General features: G+C 35.4%; 4 protein-coding genes across 4 annotated transcripts; 3 read left to right on the top strand and 1 right to left on the bottom strand.

Annotated features, from left to right (window-relative positions):
* Positions 1-585: 585 nt before the first annotated feature.
* LOC140988853 (protein MOTHER of FT and TFL1-like) lies at positions 586-1,984 on the top strand. Its single transcript, XM_073457928.1, has 4 exons — positions 586-986; positions 1,073-1,134; positions 1,368-1,408; positions 1,546-1,984. The coding sequence occupies exons 1-4, from the start codon at positions 783-785 to the stop codon at positions 1,749-1,751; spliced, it is 513 nt and encodes a 170-aa protein (XP_073314029.1). The 5' UTR covers positions 586-782; the 3' UTR covers positions 1,752-1,984.
* Positions 1,985-2,768: 784 nt separating this feature from the next.
* LOC140988990 (uncharacterized) lies at positions 2,769-6,343 on the top strand. Its single transcript, XM_073458134.1, has 5 exons — positions 2,769-3,022; positions 3,382-4,720; positions 4,913-5,182; positions 5,568-5,723; positions 5,895-6,343. The coding sequence occupies exons 1-5, from the start codon at positions 3,015-3,017 to the stop codon at positions 6,012-6,014; spliced, it is 1,893 nt and encodes a 630-aa protein (XP_073314235.1). The 5' UTR covers positions 2,769-3,014; the 3' UTR covers positions 6,015-6,343.
* A 1,782-nt stretch (positions 6,344-8,125) lies between these two features.
* On the bottom strand, positions 8,126-11,189 carry LOC140987239 (uncharacterized). The gene is made up of 2 exons (XM_073455673.1): positions 10,985-11,189; positions 8,126-10,822 (listed from the first exon to the last, which is right to left on the bottom strand). The coding sequence occupies exon 2, from the start codon at positions 10,803-10,805 to the stop codon at positions 8,274-8,276; it is 2,532 nt and encodes an 843-aa protein (XP_073311774.1). The 5' UTR covers positions 10,806-10,822; positions 10,985-11,189; the 3' UTR covers positions 8,126-8,273.
* A 4,681-nt stretch (positions 11,190-15,870) lies between these two features.
* Positions 15,871-17,925, top strand: LOC140988118 (transcription factor NIGTH1-like). Its single transcript, XM_073457062.1, has 4 exons — positions 15,871-16,186; positions 16,289-16,843; positions 17,080-17,156; positions 17,342-17,925. Exons 1-4 carry the CDS (start codon positions 16,009-16,011, stop codon positions 17,834-17,836), a joined length of 1,305 nt encoding a protein of 434 aa, XP_073313163.1. The 5' UTR covers positions 15,871-16,008; the 3' UTR covers positions 17,837-17,925.
* Positions 17,926-18,884: the final 959 nt, after the last annotated feature.

Below are 18,884 nucleotides of genomic sequence, written 5' to 3'. Positions count from 1 at the left end.
GCCTTGGACCAACATTATGGTCCGTTTGGTAGGACCTCACACCCCCAGCAAATTATAGTCTAAATCTTTGTAAATTTTTATATGATATTATTCATATTTTAATGTAAATAAAATTAATTAAAAAATTATTAATCTCCAAATTATTTTTTCAAACAACACGAGATTGCTGGAGCACGTAGTGTATGTGACGAGCACTAATTTATACATATATTTGTTACTATTTATTAAAAATGAGATAAAAATGATGTCATATTCAAATATTTTCTTTTTTCTTTTTTTATTTCATTATTTTTAATTATAATTTAGTTTTTCTGTCTTTTTTTTTAGTTTTTTAATTTCACTGTTTTAAATTAATTTAACCACTCGTTAATTTTTAGAATTAAATTGAATTAATTATAAAAAATTATCATTGTTTTTTTATGGTTATAATATTATAATCATTTATATAAATCAAATTAATTATAAAAATAATGAGATAAATATGAACATAAACGTGTTCGCCGGTGCCCCTAGAATTATACCCTAGCTAGAAAACGCAAGTCCTAACCAAGTGACACATTTCAACCAGCTGAGTTTTAGGTTAGTTAGCGATTCCCACGCGTCCATGCATTATCAAAGCTTTTCTCTCTACGTGTCTTCTTCTTTGTCTTCCCATATATATATGTAAAGATGTTCTCCGATCACTTCATCGATAGCTAGCTGGTTCAGTACATTGACGAATATCAAGTGTCTAGATTTCTTGGATTTGTAGTTTATTTAAAAATCAGTTGGGCATAATTAAAATGGCTCAAATGCCTAGGTCAGCCGTTGATTCCCTGGTGCTCGGAAGAGTCATCGGAGACGTGGTAGACATGTTCGTCCCGTTGGCAGAACTGGTGGTACGATACGGCGCAACACAGATAAGTAACGGGTGTGAAATCAAGCCACCCATGGGGGATGAGAGGCCTACGGTTCATATCAGGGGATCCTCCAATTATTACTCGCTTGTTAGTGATCATACTAATCAAATCTCTAATTAAATTGATGAATTAATTAGGGGGTTAATTATTATCATGGGTTTTGTTTTATTTAGGTCATGGTTGATCCTGATGCTCCAAATCCAAGTGAACCAACTTTCAGAGAGTGGTTGCATTGGCAAGCCCTTTAACTTTTGATTGTGATTTAATTTATACTAAATTTTATGGATAGTTTTTAACTCAAAACCATATTCACTATTTTTTTCAGCGATAACAAAGACTTAAATCACTTCAAAATGTTTTATGAAGGTCAACAATAAATTAGTTGAAGTGGTAGCTAGCCAAGAATAAGTTCTTCCTAAATGTTGTATTGATCAAGTTAAATGATCTGTGCTTTTTTTTTTAGTGCAGGCTAGTAGTAGATATACCGGGAGGATCAGATGCCAGTAAAGGTGTATCCCATTTTTTTACAATTGACAAATAACAAGAATTAGTGGGAATGCAATTTCACTTTCAAGAGTACACTAACGAATAAGTTGTATATATATAACTGGTTGCCAATATTGAAATGTGGAGTTGGAATATGCAGGGAAGGAGGTGATGCCATACATGGGACCTCAGCCACCAGTGGGCACTCACCGTTACGTCTTTGCTGCGTTTCAGCAGCAGGGGCAGATGGAAGCCGTGACGGCAAAGCCGGTGGAGCGGCCCCATTTTAGCACACGCCTGTTTTCGGCTGAGAATGAACTTGGGCTTCCTGCAGCTGCCTTGTATTTCGAGTCATCAAAGATATGACGGCAAGGATGGAAGTTAACACCGCGTCTAGCTGGCTAACTAGATGTATGATTAACATATATATGTGTATTGTGTATGTGCTGTAGCCTGTAGAGTGTGCCAAACTGCAGGATATATAATATTGGCTTCAAGCAGTGTGATATTTTCGATTGTATCACAAAAATATATATCTTTGGTGATAAATTGTACTTGTTAATTAAGTAAATGTTTTAAAGTAATATACCTTTACATTTCACTGCATAATTAGATTACTGTATGACCATTTTATTAGTTTTTTTTAGGTATTTCAGTAAAAGCCGATTTCGATTACTAAGATATATATATCATCTTATATGAAGTCAGTCACTAGAAAAATATAATGACTTCTTGAATATCCATAAAGGTGGAAAAAACATAAAAGAGAAAATAGTAAAATTATTAATTATACAGTTGTTATCTTTATTTCATATTAATCTGTATTTATATCATTTGTTTTTTAAAATTCAAGTAATATTTTGTTTTCACCTTTATTGTCGGCACGTATTCTTATATTTTTTTAAATTATCAAAATATTTTAAAAATATATATTTGAATGATAACAACATTATAATTTTGAAATAGGGTTATTAGTCTTTTTTTCTAGATTAATGATTGCCTTGTTTTTTTTTAAAAATCTTCATGAATATGGAAAAAGATGCAAAAATTAATTTTGATATTAGTATATTTGCATAAAGTGGCTAGAGTTCAAAATAACATATTCAATTATATATATATATAAAAGCATGAATTTAGAAATAGAGGGTATATTTCGTATTTTGTAAGAGAGGAGTATTTTTAAAATTAATACATGTATTTATAATAATATCATGTTAACTATATTTAAATCGCAACAAAATTTTAGTTTCGAACAAAGTAAGTTATCAGTAATGCCTGTTTATTTCTTTATTACAATGTGGTAAGGTTTTGGGTGCTTGTTGTCTCAATCTCGTCCTCTAACGTATCTACGTGCATAGTCACATTTAAATATCAAATCAAAGATGAAAAGGGTAAACAACTGCAAATAAATATTAAAAAAAGAAGGAAATTGAATCGGCTATTGGCTCTTTGGATCCGAACCTTGGATGTTCTTCTTTTTGCTCGTCATCCTTTCATCGCTTGCTGTTGAGTTGAATCTGTGAAAACTGATAGATACTTATGGTTGAATCTTCATCATTCTTTAAACAATGTTTGTCGGCGAGATACTTACGTTAGCCCCTACCCTTTTGTCTCGAGCCCAGTTTCATCATGTTAAGGTCTGCTTTCTCTGTTTTCCACTTTTCATTGATATTCCTGTGATCTACTTGGTTGCCTTTTTAGCTCTTTTGTATTTAGAATCATTTTGTGATTAGAATTATTCCATCTTTCTTGTGTACTGGATGGAAATCATGTGTTTGTTTTATTCAATTAACCAACGGATTAGGCATGATCTAGCCCTTGCATTCTTTTTTTTTTAGTGCAAAAAATACATGGAAATTGGTTACTTTTAGTATGTGTACCGAGTCGATTTTTCGAATACATGAAAGTCAGGCAGTTTTGTTTGTACAAATGTTTTTGGTTTTTTGATCAAACAGTCTTAGTAGCGGTGGGGTTTTGACCTTCAAAACTGTTGCAGATTCTTGACTGATAGAAACATCTTGAGAGTGTCACGGTCTTCACTGATAAACCGAGCTAGCATCTATTCGGAAAGTTCAAAACATGGTTCTTTTAATAGAGCAGGTTTCAACTGTTCTGGCCGATATAGACTCTACCTGCAGTATTCTTTTCCCAGCAGAAGACATGCTTGGAATGCGACACCTGATATCGGAAAAGGTTTCTGTAATGGTTATTTTCGGCAGTATTCAGTTTTTCCATTGAGTAATACTATAGCTCATCATGCCGGAGTTGCTTGGAAGAGGTTGGCACAAATGTGTGCGCATAGTGGCTGGACTTGTCTCCCCTTTCACAGGATGGCTCAGGCTGTCATCTTGGCATTGAGCAATTCTTACATGGTTGTTCCTGGCATATTTGCTTTAGTCTGTGGAACACACGTGGCATGGGCACAAGCGGTTGAAGACAAAAATGTCTTTCGGCCAAGAAATACTTTATACATGCGTGCAGAAGATAGCCATCTCTTCTTGACTAGATTGATCCTATACATATTCGTTGGCTTTTTGTTGTTATTAAGAGCAATATTTTTGGTTGTTCTTTTTACACCAAGCATTGGCATGGCTCCATTTGCAGATACTTTTGGACCTCAATTCAGGGAATTGTGGCTTCAGGTTGTTCGTCAAACTCTAGAAAGAGCAGGACCTGCATTCATAAAATGGGGCCAGTGGGCTGCCACACGACCCGATCTCTTTCCTAGAGATTTGTGCAGCGAATTGTCAAAGCTTCACACAAAAGCCCCGGAACATAGTTTTGCCTACACAAAGAAGGCTATTGAGAAAGCTTTTGGCCGTAAGATTTCTGAAATTTTCAATGACTTTGAGGTAGAACCTGTGGCATCTGGAAGTATTGCTCAAATACATAGGGCTTCTCTGCGGTCTCGATATCCTGGTCGTCAGACGAAACCATTACTGGTTGCAGTAAAGGTGAGACATCCAGGAGTTGGCGAATCTATAAAACGGGATTTTGAGATAATTAATCTTGTGGCAAAAATCTCAAACTTAATTCCTGCTTTGAATTGGTTGAGATTGGATGAAAGTGTACAGCAGTTCGCAGTTTTTATGATGTCTCAAGTTGATCTTTCTCGAGAAGCTGCTCACTTGAGCCGCTTCATATATAATTTTCGGAGATGGAAAGATGTTTCCTTCCCCAAACCTGTATATCCTTTAGTACATCCAGCTGTTTTGGTGGAAACTTTTGAGCACGGAGAGAGTGTTTCTTACTTTGTTGATGAGCTCGAAGGGAATGAGCGACTAAAAAGTTCTCTTGCCCATATTGGAACGCATGCTTTGCTTAAGATGCTTCTGGTAACAAATGTCTTATTTTCCTTCTTTCAAGTAACATCCTCATACATTATATGCTGGTATTTCAAATTGAACAACTTTTCCTTCTGTTTCCAACTCCCTTGGCTATGAAAATAATTATATTCTTGTTGTTCGGAATTATGGTTAGCTACTTGTACTGTAATTATCTGAGATTGTTTTCCTTGTCTTTGTCAGGTAGACAACTTTGTTCATGCTGACATGCATCCTGGAAACATCCTGGTTCGTATAGGTAGAAACAAATCTTCCCGGAAAAAGCTGTTCAAAACCAAGCCTCATGTCATATTCATCGATGTGGGAATGACTGCAGAACTTTCTAATTATGATCGCTCAAATTTAGTTGAGTTCTTTACTGCTGTTGCTCGTAGAGATGGCCAAACTGCAGCACAGTGCACTCTGAGATTTTCAAAGAAACAGAACTGCCCAAGCCCTGAGGCCTTCATTCAGGTGAATCTTGAACACTGAATGATATTAAATGCAGAATCTTAGTCATGGCCTTAATAGATTTGGGCACCACATTGCAATGCAGTACCTCACCCTTTTGGTACTTAGGTTTTAGCTTGGTAGATACTGGACAAAAGGAGCTAAAGAAACAATGATGGTCATTAGAATAATTACAATTAAAAAATGGGTGAAAAAATGTTAGAGATGTGATCCTTCTAGGGCAGTTTTGCCTTGCCGAGAAACCACATAAAAGAGCATCTTCTCTATTTTATTAATTTTTCTCCTCGAGTACCACTGTTTCTCAATAAAGTTTTTTGTTGCCATATCGTGTGTGATTTGTAGAAAATTTTATTTTATCTTGTAAGCTCTTCAATTACTTTGCTCTCAGGAAGTGAAAGAATCATTTGATTTTTGGGGTACCCCAGAAGGAGATCTGGTTCATCCCGCTGAATGCATGCTACAAGTTCTTGAGCAAGTCCGGCGTCATAAAGTCAATGTTGATGGCAGCGTTTGCGCTGTGATGGTCACAATTTTAGTCCTTGAGGTACTCTTGCTTAATTTTTCTTTTTCATAATTATAGTTTGAAGGAGGCAGAATTATTCTTAGTCTCCAGGAAAATGCAACCTTTGATGTTTATTTACTTTCATCGAGAATTCTTGGTATCCTTTGGTCAGTCTGTTCTATAATAGTTGGTAACTGTCATTTTTATTTACAGGGCTGGCAGCGGAAGCTCGATCCAGATTATGATGTGATGCATACATTACAAACACTGCTTCTGAAAGTCGACTGGGCGAAATCACTTTCTTACACAATTGAAGGACTCATGGCTCCATGAATGGCTTTCAACAACTGCCTATCATTATTTTTGGTTAATGTAGACCAATTCATTTAATAGTATTTTCTGCATCTACATCATGTAAAATTTCATCTAGTTTGGTTACTAGAATGTTTTTCCCTATGTTTATTTTGGCAGAGAGAAAATGTGAAGAATAACATTAAAAACAACATAGCAGGGTCTACACAAATGTTCTGATTCTTGTTTGATAGCTACGTATTTTGATGGTTATTAGAACATTATATTCACAACATCAGTCACAAGTTCCACAAGATCGGAAAACTTGTACAAAATACACGAAAGCTATATATCAATACTCAAGAGGTTTATTTGAGGGGTCATTAAAATATATAGAATTCCCCACCAATTCATTTCGATTGGAGGGAATTTGATTTTTTAAATTTGGTCAAATTGTGCGATTAAAGGATAATATGATCTTACATATTCTGTCAAAATAAAATAAAAAATTATCACATTTAAAGTGTGTAGCTCGTACTCGCCGTTTACTACGTGGCCGGTGACCGTATTCAAATAAAAAACATCCCCGTACAACCCGTTCCGATTCCAGGTCAATTCTTACAGCCCTTTCAAGTAGTTTCAAATCAAGTACCTTCCGGATTCAAGTTATACGGTACTGGCATGATGATATGAAATGCCTGTCAGAATTATACCCTATAACAGTATGGTATATAAAATAAGCCAGATATTACAAATCTGGGCAAAGAAGTGGACCATCAAGAAGTAAGATATCGTCCCAAGCATTGAACTCTTCTTGAATCACGACGTAGACCTACAAAGAGAACTTCAAGAACAACTCACACCCAAGATAATGAAAGTTTTAAAGATTGTAATTGCGGGACATATGGAGCAATAGTTCACATTTCAACCAACTGTTCAGAAAATGATTGGAATGAAATAAAACACTTCGAAACAACTCTAGATATTGAAAAAACAGTTTATTACCGAGATCTTGTTCAAATATACCAATTTGAGGATATCACCTCAGAAGGAATTATATATGTAGAAGAAGAAATCCAGAGTCAAAAATCTTATGAAACATAATCAAAAACCAGAATATGATTGAAGACAAAGTATTTCGACACAAAAATATGAACATTTTTCTGGTTTATTTGGCCAAACAACTATATCTGATAACATAGTCTAAAAAATCATGAGAGAAAATCGTAATCTTCAAAAATATCAAAGATTCTTTGGAGATAGGTAGGAAAATTATTAGGAAATGTTGGCCTAAGAAGTAGAAAACATCATCTGATATATAAGGTTTCCAAAAGAGAAATGTCAATCCCAATGAAACTTATGAGAAATCGAATGGAGATGCAATTAATTTCTTCCGAAAAAATACAAGAAGAATTACAAAAACTCAAGATAGAAGTAGCACGAACTATGTCTTGGTTTCACATAAGTGCAAATGTGCAATTCAAATTATGATACAAATTACTTTTAAAGAAGGGATAGATTCACCTATCAACATTGCTATATGCGATAAACGAATGTGTAATTTTCAAAATTCAATACTGGGAACTATCTCAGAGAATCTCTATGCAGGAAAAATTGTAGGAGTAATTTATTCAAGAATTAACTATTACCTGTTTGGTCGAGATTTTAATCGAGCTTTGACGTTGTATCAAAACTTCAAAGAAAAAAAACTAATGAAAGAAGATAGATCATATTTTATTACCTATAAAATTTCATACACTCTGTCTAATACACACCATTTAAAATTATTTTATAAATGGGTTTACTGAAATACCAAAAATTAAACTTATTTGTTGTACACCCTGATGTTAGAAATAATACATGGTTGAGTTAAATGATGTCGAAAGGATCTACTTCAGAAACTATATGTTTTGACTGCTTGGTTAGACTGTGGAGATCGATATGTAAACCCAATAGATACGACCCGACGACACTCTGATCAAAAAAAGTAAAATGTTTAATTTATTATACGGAAGCATGATGAGTCATAAAAAGATCAATGATATATAGACAGAAAATCTTTATAATTTTATGCTTTTTGGCAGGCTCATTACTCATAACAATTTCACATACTCATATTTTTTTTTTTTAAAAAAAGGGAAAAGTAAATAAAAGTAGAAAACATGTGTAAAATGAGAATAAAGACTGAATAAGGAAAATTTTGTAAACAAAAGAGATTAAATAAAGACACTGAAAAGAAAAAGAACTAAATTGAGAATTGTTTAAACATAATGGACCAAGAGAGAATTATTCCAATGGAAACTACTTGCCCACAATGAGCTTAGCCCTATCATTGCCCTCGTTGATTTGAAACTGATCTCCCAAACCAAAATGAATCATCAAAAACCAAACCATGGTGATGAGCTCTCCACCTTTGCTCAGCTGCTGGGCATGTGTGTTTGCGCTGCAATTTATAGCAGCATAAGACATCATCTCAACCCAAACTTTGCTCATTATTAACCATTTACTTCTCCCCGGATTCTTCTCCTCCCAAGCTTTCAGTTCTTTGGCCAGAATGCATCCATCAAACAACACTGACTTGCTCCTATCTCCCTTTATTGCAACGGGCTTAACTTCTGTGTAAACACCAAGAATTGCATCGCAAGCAATTCTTTGATTTTCATCGTTAACATCCACGCGGCGGCCTTTTCCATTTTTTGAAGCTTGACTACTATCCCCGACGACGACGTTTTCATTTCTTGGAGCTTGACTACTATCCCCGACGACCATTTCATTTCTTGAAGTTTGATTATTGCCGACTTTCCAGAAAGAGAAGTGTCTCTTACAATCTGAAAAACACTTGGAGGCTTGTGTCGTTATCTTCCTACACGCTTCTTTGAGGTCGCAGCCATTCATCACAAGGGATATTATAAAAGTCAATGGTAGAATGAACAAGGCAACCAAACCTGCGATAAGAATAACGATGGCGCCACAAACTTTTTTCAAGAAACCAGCTCCGATTGTTTCTTTCTTTTTCCTGTACACAGATCGACTGGTAAAAAAGTTTTTGGCCTCTGCACACGTGTCTCGGAATCTGATTTGCCCGATGCCTGCGACTTCAGACATCATTTGAGGTTGCATAATCAGGAGGTATAACATGTAGTCAGAAAGCAGCTTAGAGAACTTCTTGTAATTCTCGCCATCTTCGCCTGATGAAGCCTTCTCCCCATCTTTGCCAAATGAAGCCTTCTCTCCAGCTTTGCCCGATGAAGATTTAGCTTCATCGTTGTAGCAGAGTTCGGTGGCAATATGCCATACCAGAATGCTCTGGTCATAATCCACGTCAAGAATATGATGAAGGAACTCGGTGCAGCTCTCAACTCGCAGGGTCCAATCACCTTTTGCTGCACTTATCTCCTTGGCAGTGTATAAATCATCCGCCATCTTAGATTTCATATGCAGCTCATCGAATATGTGTTGTCTCAGTTCTTCAGTAAATCGTCCGTGTTTCCTATATTTTCGGCTGTCTAAAAATTTTGTTAGATTAAAAAGGTTGATAATCTTCTCCTTTAAGAGCGGGCGAGGATTCAGACAATAAAATATCAAGTTGTAACATGACACGGACTCGGACCAATGGCGGATCAGAGGATGAAAAAACCGCCGAAGAAGTTGCAAATATCGCCGAAAGTAGCCATCAGAGCTTTTCCCACCACCAGGTCCGTACTTTGTTGGGTCCTTGAGGTCTACATCTGGCAGCTTTTTTATGGTAACAGTAAGCCAATCAGAGGTAACGAGCTTGATGAAAGCTATTACATCTAGAGCAATGGCTCCGATAAGCAAGGTATAACTGAGGGCAACATCACGAGAATCTGTAAAGTCGGTTTTGTCCACACAATAGAAGAGACCAAGTGAAGTTACAACTAAAGCAAAAGAGAAGAATCGGAACAAGTATCCGTATGAAGAGTACACAACCACCACCTTGCTAAAGAGGGACTCGTATATGAAACTAAGTTCCACCTCTATCACTCTAAAAGCATCTTCCGCATTTCTCTCGAGGAAAAATTCTCTACTTTGATTACGTTCACGGGAGCTGAAAATGAGGTCGACTATTAAGCCCTTGAAAGTCTCAAAGAAGCGATATGCATAAAGCACCACTTCTGTGTCATTCAACTTCCCTTTTTTCACCCTATCCACAGATTTTTTTCCTCGTTCAGGTTCGCGAATCATTTCGATACGAGTTGGTAGATTTGCGTCTTTCATCGAACGGTACTCATCCATGAGCTGGGCATAGTTGGCGCCAGGATCAGGAGCCTTAAGCATGGACTCCTTGAAGCGATTGAAGCTGGCACGATAGAGTGACGTTGTCCTTTCTGCATACTTTATGAGTCCATCAATAAAAATGAATACTGTTGGCATCCATACCCTGTTCTGGGGCAGGGACTGAAGGAATACATATACTACAGCCATGGATTGGAATACGAGCCCTGCTAAATGCCTGAGCCATAGCTCATTATCCTCCAGAGAAAATGCAGATATCGTATCGGGGCCACCGAGATGTACCAGAAGGAATGGAGCCCAAAATGCCAGAAGATCAGAATCAAAGTCACCCTTCTTGTTACTGCAGTTCATATTGCCTTGGCTGTTGGATATTATTCCAACTGCAAAATTAGCTGCCCAATCAGCCAACAAGTATGCAGACCACAGAATAACGAATACAAAGTCATTCTTGGTTCGCTTCCTCAAAGGGGAAATTAAAATTAGAACAGCTTGCAGAGAGAGGCTTAGGATGAGGAAGGATCGAAGTTCCCATAACTCCCATAGCTTCTTTAAGTTCTTCGGTACAGGAATCTCCATATTGGCCTTCCTCAAACCTGTGGAAAACATCACATTATACAAGCAGAAAGACAGCAAGTAAACAGATTCTCGACAATTAATGCCAGACGAGATAACAAAAAAACAAGAAAAACAGAAAATATGCAAGTACAATGAAGAATGTTTAGAAGCAAATGAGACTGAAGCAGCGACCATGTCACCTAATGAACTGACTGGGAACTCACACAATGTAGGAGATTCGGAGTCTGTGCTGGTGTACAAGAGAATTATTTGTATTTATAGCGAGAAATTTGACGCTCTGCATGCGTTACACGTGAATCTAACACTTGGACTTGAAGCAATTCCAAGAATATTGGAGTCTTTAGACATTCCAAAAAGAAAAAGAAGCTGTAACATGACACCCTGTAAAGAAATGCTGAGTGAACCTAGTTCAAAAGAAGAACATACATCTATAATCTATTGTTACACTCCAAGAACAAACAACTCCATTAAAGAATCTCTTAACTCAATTAATTTTAATTTCCTCTTTAAGAAAGTTATAAGAATAACAATTAAAGTAAAATTCTTTGGGGGCCGTTTGAATGGAAATGAGAATACATATATAGTTAAACAACGTTAATTATTTTGAAGTTCATCTTAAGAAAAGAATAATATGCATGCATGTTTCACGCGACTCTCTAAACATGATTAAGTGTTTAATTTAATATGTAGACTAATGTTTTGTGTATTTTAAAATTGATTCCTTATAATTCATAAGATTAGATAACGACTGAAATAAAAAAAGATCAGTTATCTTCCAAAATATGGACAACAATGTTATTTCAAACTTTAATAAATATACTGCCAATTACTTTCATAGTTTTTTTAACAACTTCTCATAATATTTATTAGTACCATAATTAATAGTTAATACTAATACTTATTAATGATTTGTAATAGTAGAAGTAACCAATGAATAACTAGTTATGCTATGTAATATATTTTTAAAAAAACTTATATCTTTTACTATTATCTATTAAATTAATTATATATTTTAATTAATTGTGTATATAATGTTTTTATTATTGAATTAAATTATATAAATTTTATTTTAATAAATAATTATATATTTATCTTTATATTTATTATTGAAAATAGGTTAAGTATATTTATTATTTAATATTAATAAAATTATTATATGAATTAATATTAAATAAAATAAATAATTTAATAATATTTTTTTAGAGTTAATGGGTCAGAAAACAACTTTATATTTGATACAGAAATTGTTTTAAATTATAACGGCACTGAAATAATATAATAGGTTGATGTCTTATCGAAAATAACTTTTCGATCTATTGAAGGTGAGTAGCAATGAGTTAGGGCCTGGGCCTGGTCCTGGTCCTGGACCTGGACCTGGACCTGGACCACAACAAATATGTATAACCTGAATTTAGTGCATTCTCAACTTACCTGCAAGTTTTTTTTCCTTAAAAACTGTACTTTTGTCTTATATAATTATCTGTTTGCGATTTTTATAATCTTTGTTATCAAATTTTTGTCTTATCATCTATTTTCGTTAATTTTAGTCTTGGTCATTGGGATTGTTGATGTACAACAATATCATATATGTACCACATCAGTGTCACATCACTGTCATGTAAAAAAAATTAAAATTACAAAAAAAATTATTGTAAGACTAAAATTTGAAAACACTGAGAGGATCTCTAGCCTTGTGAAGTTTACAAACAAGAGGATTGCTAGCATTTTGAACCTTAGACCCGGGAGATTGCTGCATATAGACCACTTCATGAAGAGAACCATGAAGAAATGTGTTTTTCACATCAATTTGTCTGATATTCTAGCGCCTGGATACAGCAATAACAAGAACCATACGTATGATGGTTGGTTTGATCATCGTGTTAGAAATTTTTTCTCAAAATCATGTTATTTACGTATACATGAACATGAAAAAACAATATGCGGAAGCTTAAATCGAGTGTTACCTCCGGCCATTGAAAATTTTGATTTCTCTGATTTTCTTCTCGGTTGAAGCCTTCTAAGCACTCCACCCTCTCAATAGATGGTGTATTTTGTTTTCTGAGGTGTGTGCTTAGGGACCTCAATCGCTCTTATTTATAGGCATTTCTCATACCATCGATGAGTGTATCGGGAGCTGAGATTCAGAAGGAGAATCGTGTACGCATCTAAATTTTCTTGGTCGTCGCCAATATCAATTTGTACACGCTACTTCTTTTAATATGTGTCACGTTTTTCTTACACATCAGACTAAAGGTTTCGGTAAAGTCCAGACCAGGAGTTTGAGAGTAGTCCTTGGCAACGAGTCTGGCTTTGTGCCGAGCAACCGAGTCATCCAGATTGGTTTTGACTTTGAATACCCATTACAACCAACAACGCGTGTATCCGGAGGAGTAGTGACTAAAGAGCAAGTCTCATTGAGCATGAGAGCATCATATTCTGATTTCATGGCTGGCGACCAAGCAGGGTCTGTTTTGGCTTCTTGAAAAGGGTCTGTTTCGCTCTAGAGTGATTTACAAGCCAGTGCATGACATTTAGCGCACACTTATGGGTAGGAGCTGACTTCCACACCATAAAAAAAATTAATAATTAACTTCAATTAAGTCTTTGGAAAGCACTGGTGAAACTGGTTCTTTGCGTGAGCTTCTGGGCCTTTTGATGCAACCCATGTTTGCATTTAAAAATAATAATAAAATTTCGTATAATTTTCTTGAAAACATAAATTTATCCCTCAAATGATATTAATTTGTTTGACCCTACCACCCCCACCCTCTTGACCCAAATTAATTACAAGTATGTTCCTTCCTCTTATGCAACAAGTGCAGCGTTATCTTTTGAATTATGAACTAAATAATTATGGTATAACAAGTTTAGAACTTTAGAGTACTAACATTTAAAACTCTTGCTTATTTATTTTTGGATTATTTTTATTTTATTTAATAATGGACCTATGTTCTAGTTACATTTACATCCAAAGTTAATATTTGACTGAATCTTGGGCCTCCATTCTGTTGGGTCAGACAACATATATATGTTATATTATTTTTATTGTAAAAATGATGGGTTTCTTTATACGCCCTGTGAAACTAATGGATATATATGCATAGAAGGTATATTCATATCTACGATAGAGGTACAAAATGGAACAATATATTTTTGGTTGATATATATACGTGTCAAAATTAAAAGGGTATCTTTGGCATCAATTGGAAAAAAAGAAAAAGAAAATATAAAAATGAGGGCAAAGAAAGAAAAAGAAAGAGAGAGAGGAATCAATCAATTAATAAATTAATTGAACCATTTTTTTATTAAAAAAAAAAAGAGAAGAGAAAGGTAATTAAAGAGAAAATATGAAGAAAAGGTGTGGATTGGAGTCTTGTACGAGAAGGCTTAATTTAGAATAACGATCAATCTTCTATCATTGAATTCTCACACCCAAAGAATTCGATTCCTTTTACTTTTCATGTAAATCAAACCCCTTTCTTCTTGCTCCATCCGACCGGGTTTAGAACCGGACCTTGATTATTGATTTATTCAAAGTAGATTAATTCAATTTACAGAGGCATACTAGATATAGTTGTCTCAATTTTGTTCAAGTTTTAAGATAATGCAAGTTTAGTATCTCATGCAATATTTTATACGCATATTTTGACTTATAAATTTTTTGGATTAAATACGATAAAAAATTTCGAGTTTTATACGTCGGAAATCTCGACCGAGTCAAGGCGCACATGAGAGTCAAGTTGCATGAGTTTGTATGGATATCAATCACCATGACTCGAACTCTCAAAATAAATCGCTTGAATTGTCTTTTAAGATATATAAACATAACTAAGTTCTTAAAATTGGAGATTATTAACTATAAAAACAAGTTATATGCGCCCATATTAGTTGAAGAAACATTACCAATCTAACATCATACCATATATGATATATTAATTTTGTTTGCGGAGATCCTAACCCATAGTGCATGGGTGATCGAGCTACGATCTACGCACTCGATCACGAGCTGGCTATACCCAAGGCAAGGCCAAGGGACTTGGTTCACCCCCGGTGGCCGTACGTACTAATTAATCTTTGGTTCCTTCCTGCCCACTTGAGTAAAGCTGGTAGCAAAAGAAGATTCCTATACCTTGATCCGCTCCTTTAATTTGGTATTCTTTTACGAGAACATGTTTTGGTCCTTTAAACTAGATTCGTCATTCTTGGATTTGTGTGCTCTTAATTTAATTAGAATCGTGGAATTTGCGCTAAGATATTCCCTTTTTATATTTTATTCTTTCGCACTTGAACAAATATTCCCTTTTTCTCTCTTAATCCACTTTAGTGTAGAGGAATTATGCAACTTTTTAAAGTTGCATAATTTAAAAAGAAGGTTTGGATTGATGCCTAACTCCATCTTGAATATCTCCTCGCTCATTTATGGCATTTATCGGATTTGTTTATTTTTCACGGTCGGTGAAATAATTATACATATTAATGAAATATATACTTTTTTTTCAAAAAAATAAAAAATAAAATAAAAGAACCAAATTTAAGATTTGAATTTCCTCCCGTATCCCATTCCGTTTGTCTGAAATCCCGCTGTGCTGTGACAAAGTTTGAACCATTTCTAATCAATTAAAGAATGTACGCGCATATGCTCCATGCATATGAACCCCTACCTAATGAATTTGAGTATTTCTAAGTAACTTTTTTAAAAAAGTTTAGTATTCCTTAATGATATTATTAATTTTCTCTTATTTATTCCTTTACGTACAAAAAAATATTTCGCAAAAATAATGAGATCGACACAACTACCATATTATATCAAAAGGCTTAATCAATAAAGTAGCAGTGAAATGTAAATAGTCAAAAAATTGGGAAAGAAGAAGGCCAAGAAAAAAAGGAAGTCTAAGAGTTTAGAATTGAGGTGCTAAAGCAATGAAACAAGAGAGTTAAGGTTCTCTTCCGGACCCCTGAGATTCTCTTAGTCTTTTGCCTTTGCTCTTTGCAACAGGTTTTCTCTTTTATGCTTTTTTTTTTCTCTTTTTTCTAATTTCATTCTGTTGTTTCCAAAACTCTGCTTTATTCTCCCTCCAACTCAAACCCTATATTTTTAAAAGCACCATTCCCATTTGCTCTGATATCCTTCTTTCTCCAATTCACTTCCTTTCCCATATTCCCATATTCGTTTCTGTTGAATTTTCACAAGCCAAAGATTTTCATGTTACATGCAGCACCAGAAATGATGACATCATCTTCAGAACTAAGCTTTGACTACAAACCCTACATGCAGCCAACCCAAAAACTCGAAGAGTTTTTGGCTCGTCTAGAAGAAGAAAGGCTCAAGATCGATGCTTTCAAGCGGGAGCTTCCTCTTTGCATGCAACTACTCAACAATGGTATATGGTTTTTTTAAAATCACGAATCTGTGTTTTTAATATAATTCAAGTTCTATATTTGATTTGTTTTGGAGTAAAATGGGTTTATATATAATGATTCAGCTATGGAGGTGTCGAGGCAACAGTTACAGTTGCAGAGATCAATGAATGAAGGGGGAAGACCGGTGTTGGAAGAATTCATTCCACTGAAGAATACAAGCTCGGAAATTACAACTGATCAGGATAATAATTCCGCGGATAAGGCAAACTGGATGACATCTGCACAGCTTTGGAATCAAGAAAGTGAAACCAGGACTCCGTCTCCCAAAGAAAATAATGATCATATGAAGATATCTTTGAATGGGAAGCAAAGGGTCATTAATGGAGGAGCTTTTGTTCCATTTTCATCCAAAGATAGAAACTTCACGCCATTTCCAGAATTAGCCCTTGCTTCCTCCGTATCACAGAAAGAAGAGATGGAGTTAGATGCTACAAAGAATTCATCAGAACCAAATTCCAGGAGAGAGAACGTAAATAATATTTCAGGTGCGGAGAAAGATCAAGTTCATGAGGCAGCAAATTCAACGAGCCAAGCTCAGAGAAAGGCTAGGAGATGCTGGTCACCAGACTTGCACAGGCGTTTTGTCAATGCACTTCAGATGTTGGGTGGTTCACAATGTACTTTTCAATTGTTTTTCATGCTTTCATCTACTTCAAATGAAACTTACTCAAAATTTCAGATGAATAACAACGAAGATGAAACGTGCGTATGGCTTAAAATATGTTGAGCATAATTTCACTGTCAAACATTATACAGCCATCATTACACCGCATTTGCATGCGTCAGCTTTAAATCTCTTATATATATTGTCATTATTCACCTTTCTAATTTATTATCTTCTCTGTTGTCACAGTGGCTACTCCTAAACAAATAAGAGAACTGATGAAGGTTGATGGTTTGACCAATGATGAAGTTAAAAGTCATTTGCAGGCAAATCTTTGTCTCCTTAATCTCTCTCTATCACTCACGCACACAAAAACATGAAAAAACCTCATTTACGAATTTCTCAATCACCCAAGAAGGAATGTCACTTGATTATGCCATGGAAAGTAACATATATAATATATTTAACCTTTATGGTCTCTGCTTATCCTTATCGATCTATTTGAAATCAGAAATATAGACTCCACACAAGAAGACCGAGTCCTAACTCGCAATCCACCCCGGCGACACCGCAAGTGGTGGTCCTAGGTGGCATATGGGTCCCACCGGAATACGCAGCAGCGGCAGCAGCACACGGGGCCCCACAAGCCACCGCCTTGTATGGGACACACACGAACACTGCTCATCACGTATCTCCTGTTTTCTGTTCCGCCGCACCACTAGTGGCGCATGAAATCTACCCCGCAATAGCAGCACCCCCTCAGCCGTCTAACCACCAGATCCACCATCACCACCAGTTACACCTCTACAACAAGCCTCCAGGAAACAACTCCCCAGATTCAGACGTCCAAGGTGGTGCCGGAGACCAATCCGAGAGCATAGAAGATGGTAAGTCAGAGAGCGGCAGCTGGAAGGCTGACAGCGGCGGGGAAAATGGTGGAGATATCAGGAAAAGGCCGGAAGGTGAAGAAAGCAACGCGAGTGTTGTGATGAGTCTGAAATTCTGAAATTTTTATTGATGTTATAACCTAGGACGAGGATTGAAAATTAGCGTAGGTTTGTATTTGTATTTGTTGAGGTTCATAAAATTGGAGTACGTGAAATGTGTCTCTTTGAAACATGCACATGGGTGCAACCCTGCTTTTAATATTATTCATAAAAAAGAATTTGTTTGTCTCACTCTAATTACTCTCCAACTCAAAATTTTCTACTAATCTCTACTACTAATAATTTGTGGCGAAATTCCCTACTAATTTGTTCTTTTTTGTGTTTTGATACATTAAGTATCCATTGTTTTGTAACACTTATTTTTTATTTTATGTTATTTTAGTCAAATTGTTGATATGACCAAAAAAGACGCTGACATTTTCTTCAAAAATTGATGAAATATCAATTACTACATCAATTATTGGACCAAAAAAGTCGGAAGAAATCAGTGTACCAAAAATAAAATTTGAAAAATCAATTAACCAAATCCAAAATTGAGAAAATTAGTAAGAAAGGAAAATTCTTTCCCTTAGCTTATTGGTTTGAACATTAATCATGGTTTTTGATTTCAATCTTAAATTCTTGAAAGCGTAATTAAGTACTTATTATGAGTCCACCCATTTGCCTATAAAATACAATAAGGCCATTTGACTCTCCAAAGCCCAAATTAATCCTTTTTTTAATGGCAAAGCCCGTTAAGTTTCATGAATCATATATATATATTCTTGTATTGGGTAATCACTTGGCTAGAAAAGAACATGTTCGTTGCCAAAGATCAAGCATTAACGCAACATGACATATTCACAAGTTGCCATAGATCAAGCATTAATGCAACATGACACATTCACTTGTGAATAGTGACAAAATCTCGTAAAATTTGGGACCAACTGGATCAATAGATCACATCAAAGTTATGAACAAAGGTCACATGATTCATAGATTAATCCTTTAATTTTGAACTGGGTTTCTTCTTTCAACCATACAATAGTGATGTACCTAGTCTGCCCGACTAGATGCATCCGCATTTTCCAAAGTCAGAGTAAAAATAGTCAAGAATTGAGCACATAC

The sequence above is a fragment of the Primulina huaijiensis genome, chromosome 11, assembly GCF_012295235.1.
Source record: "Primulina huaijiensis isolate GDHJ02 chromosome 11, ASM1229523v2, whole genome shotgun sequence".
Taxonomy (NCBI): domain Eukaryota; kingdom Viridiplantae; phylum Streptophyta; class Magnoliopsida; order Lamiales; family Gesneriaceae; genus Primulina; species Primulina huaijiensis.
The sequence above is the reverse complement of the archived record's forward strand: the minus strand, read 5'-3'. Positions and strand labels throughout refer to the sequence as shown.

Bases quoted from the DNA above. Each gene is read 5' to 3' on its own strand.
- LOC140988853 (XM_073457928.1), top strand. From the start codon at position 783: ATGGCTCAAATGCCTAGGTCAGCCGTTGATTCCCTGGTGCTCGGAAGA. The intron at 987-1,072 runs GTTAGTGATCAT...TGTTTTATTTAG, and splicing joins CCTCCAATTATTACTCGCTT to GTCATGGTTGATCCTGATGC. The intron at 1,135-1,367 runs GCAAGCCCTTTA...TTTTTAGTGCAG, and splicing joins TTCAGAGAGTGGTTGCATTG to GCTAGTAGTAGATATACCGG.
- LOC140988990 (XM_073458134.1), top strand. The intron at 4,721-4,912 runs GTAACAAATGTC...TGTCTTTGTCAG, and splicing joins CTTTGCTTAAGATGCTTCTG to GTAGACAACTTTGTTCATGC. The intron at 5,724-5,894 runs GTACTCTTGCTT...TTTTATTTACAG, and splicing joins TCACAATTTTAGTCCTTGAG to GGCTGGCAGCGGAAGCTCGA.
- LOC140987239 (XM_073455673.1), bottom strand. From the start codon at position 10,805: ATGGAGATTCCTGTACCGAAGAACTTAAAGAAGCTATGGGAGTTATGG.
- LOC140988118 (XM_073457062.1), top strand. From the start codon at position 16,009: ATGTTACATGCAGCACCAGAAATGATGACATCATCTTCAGAACTAAGC. The intron at 16,187-16,288 runs GTATATGGTTTT...ATAATGATTCAG, and splicing joins CATGCAACTACTCAACAATG to CTATGGAGGTGTCGAGGCAA. The intron at 16,844-17,079 runs GTACTTTTCAAT...CTGTTGTCACAG, and splicing joins GATGTTGGGTGGTTCACAAT to TGGCTACTCCTAAACAAATA.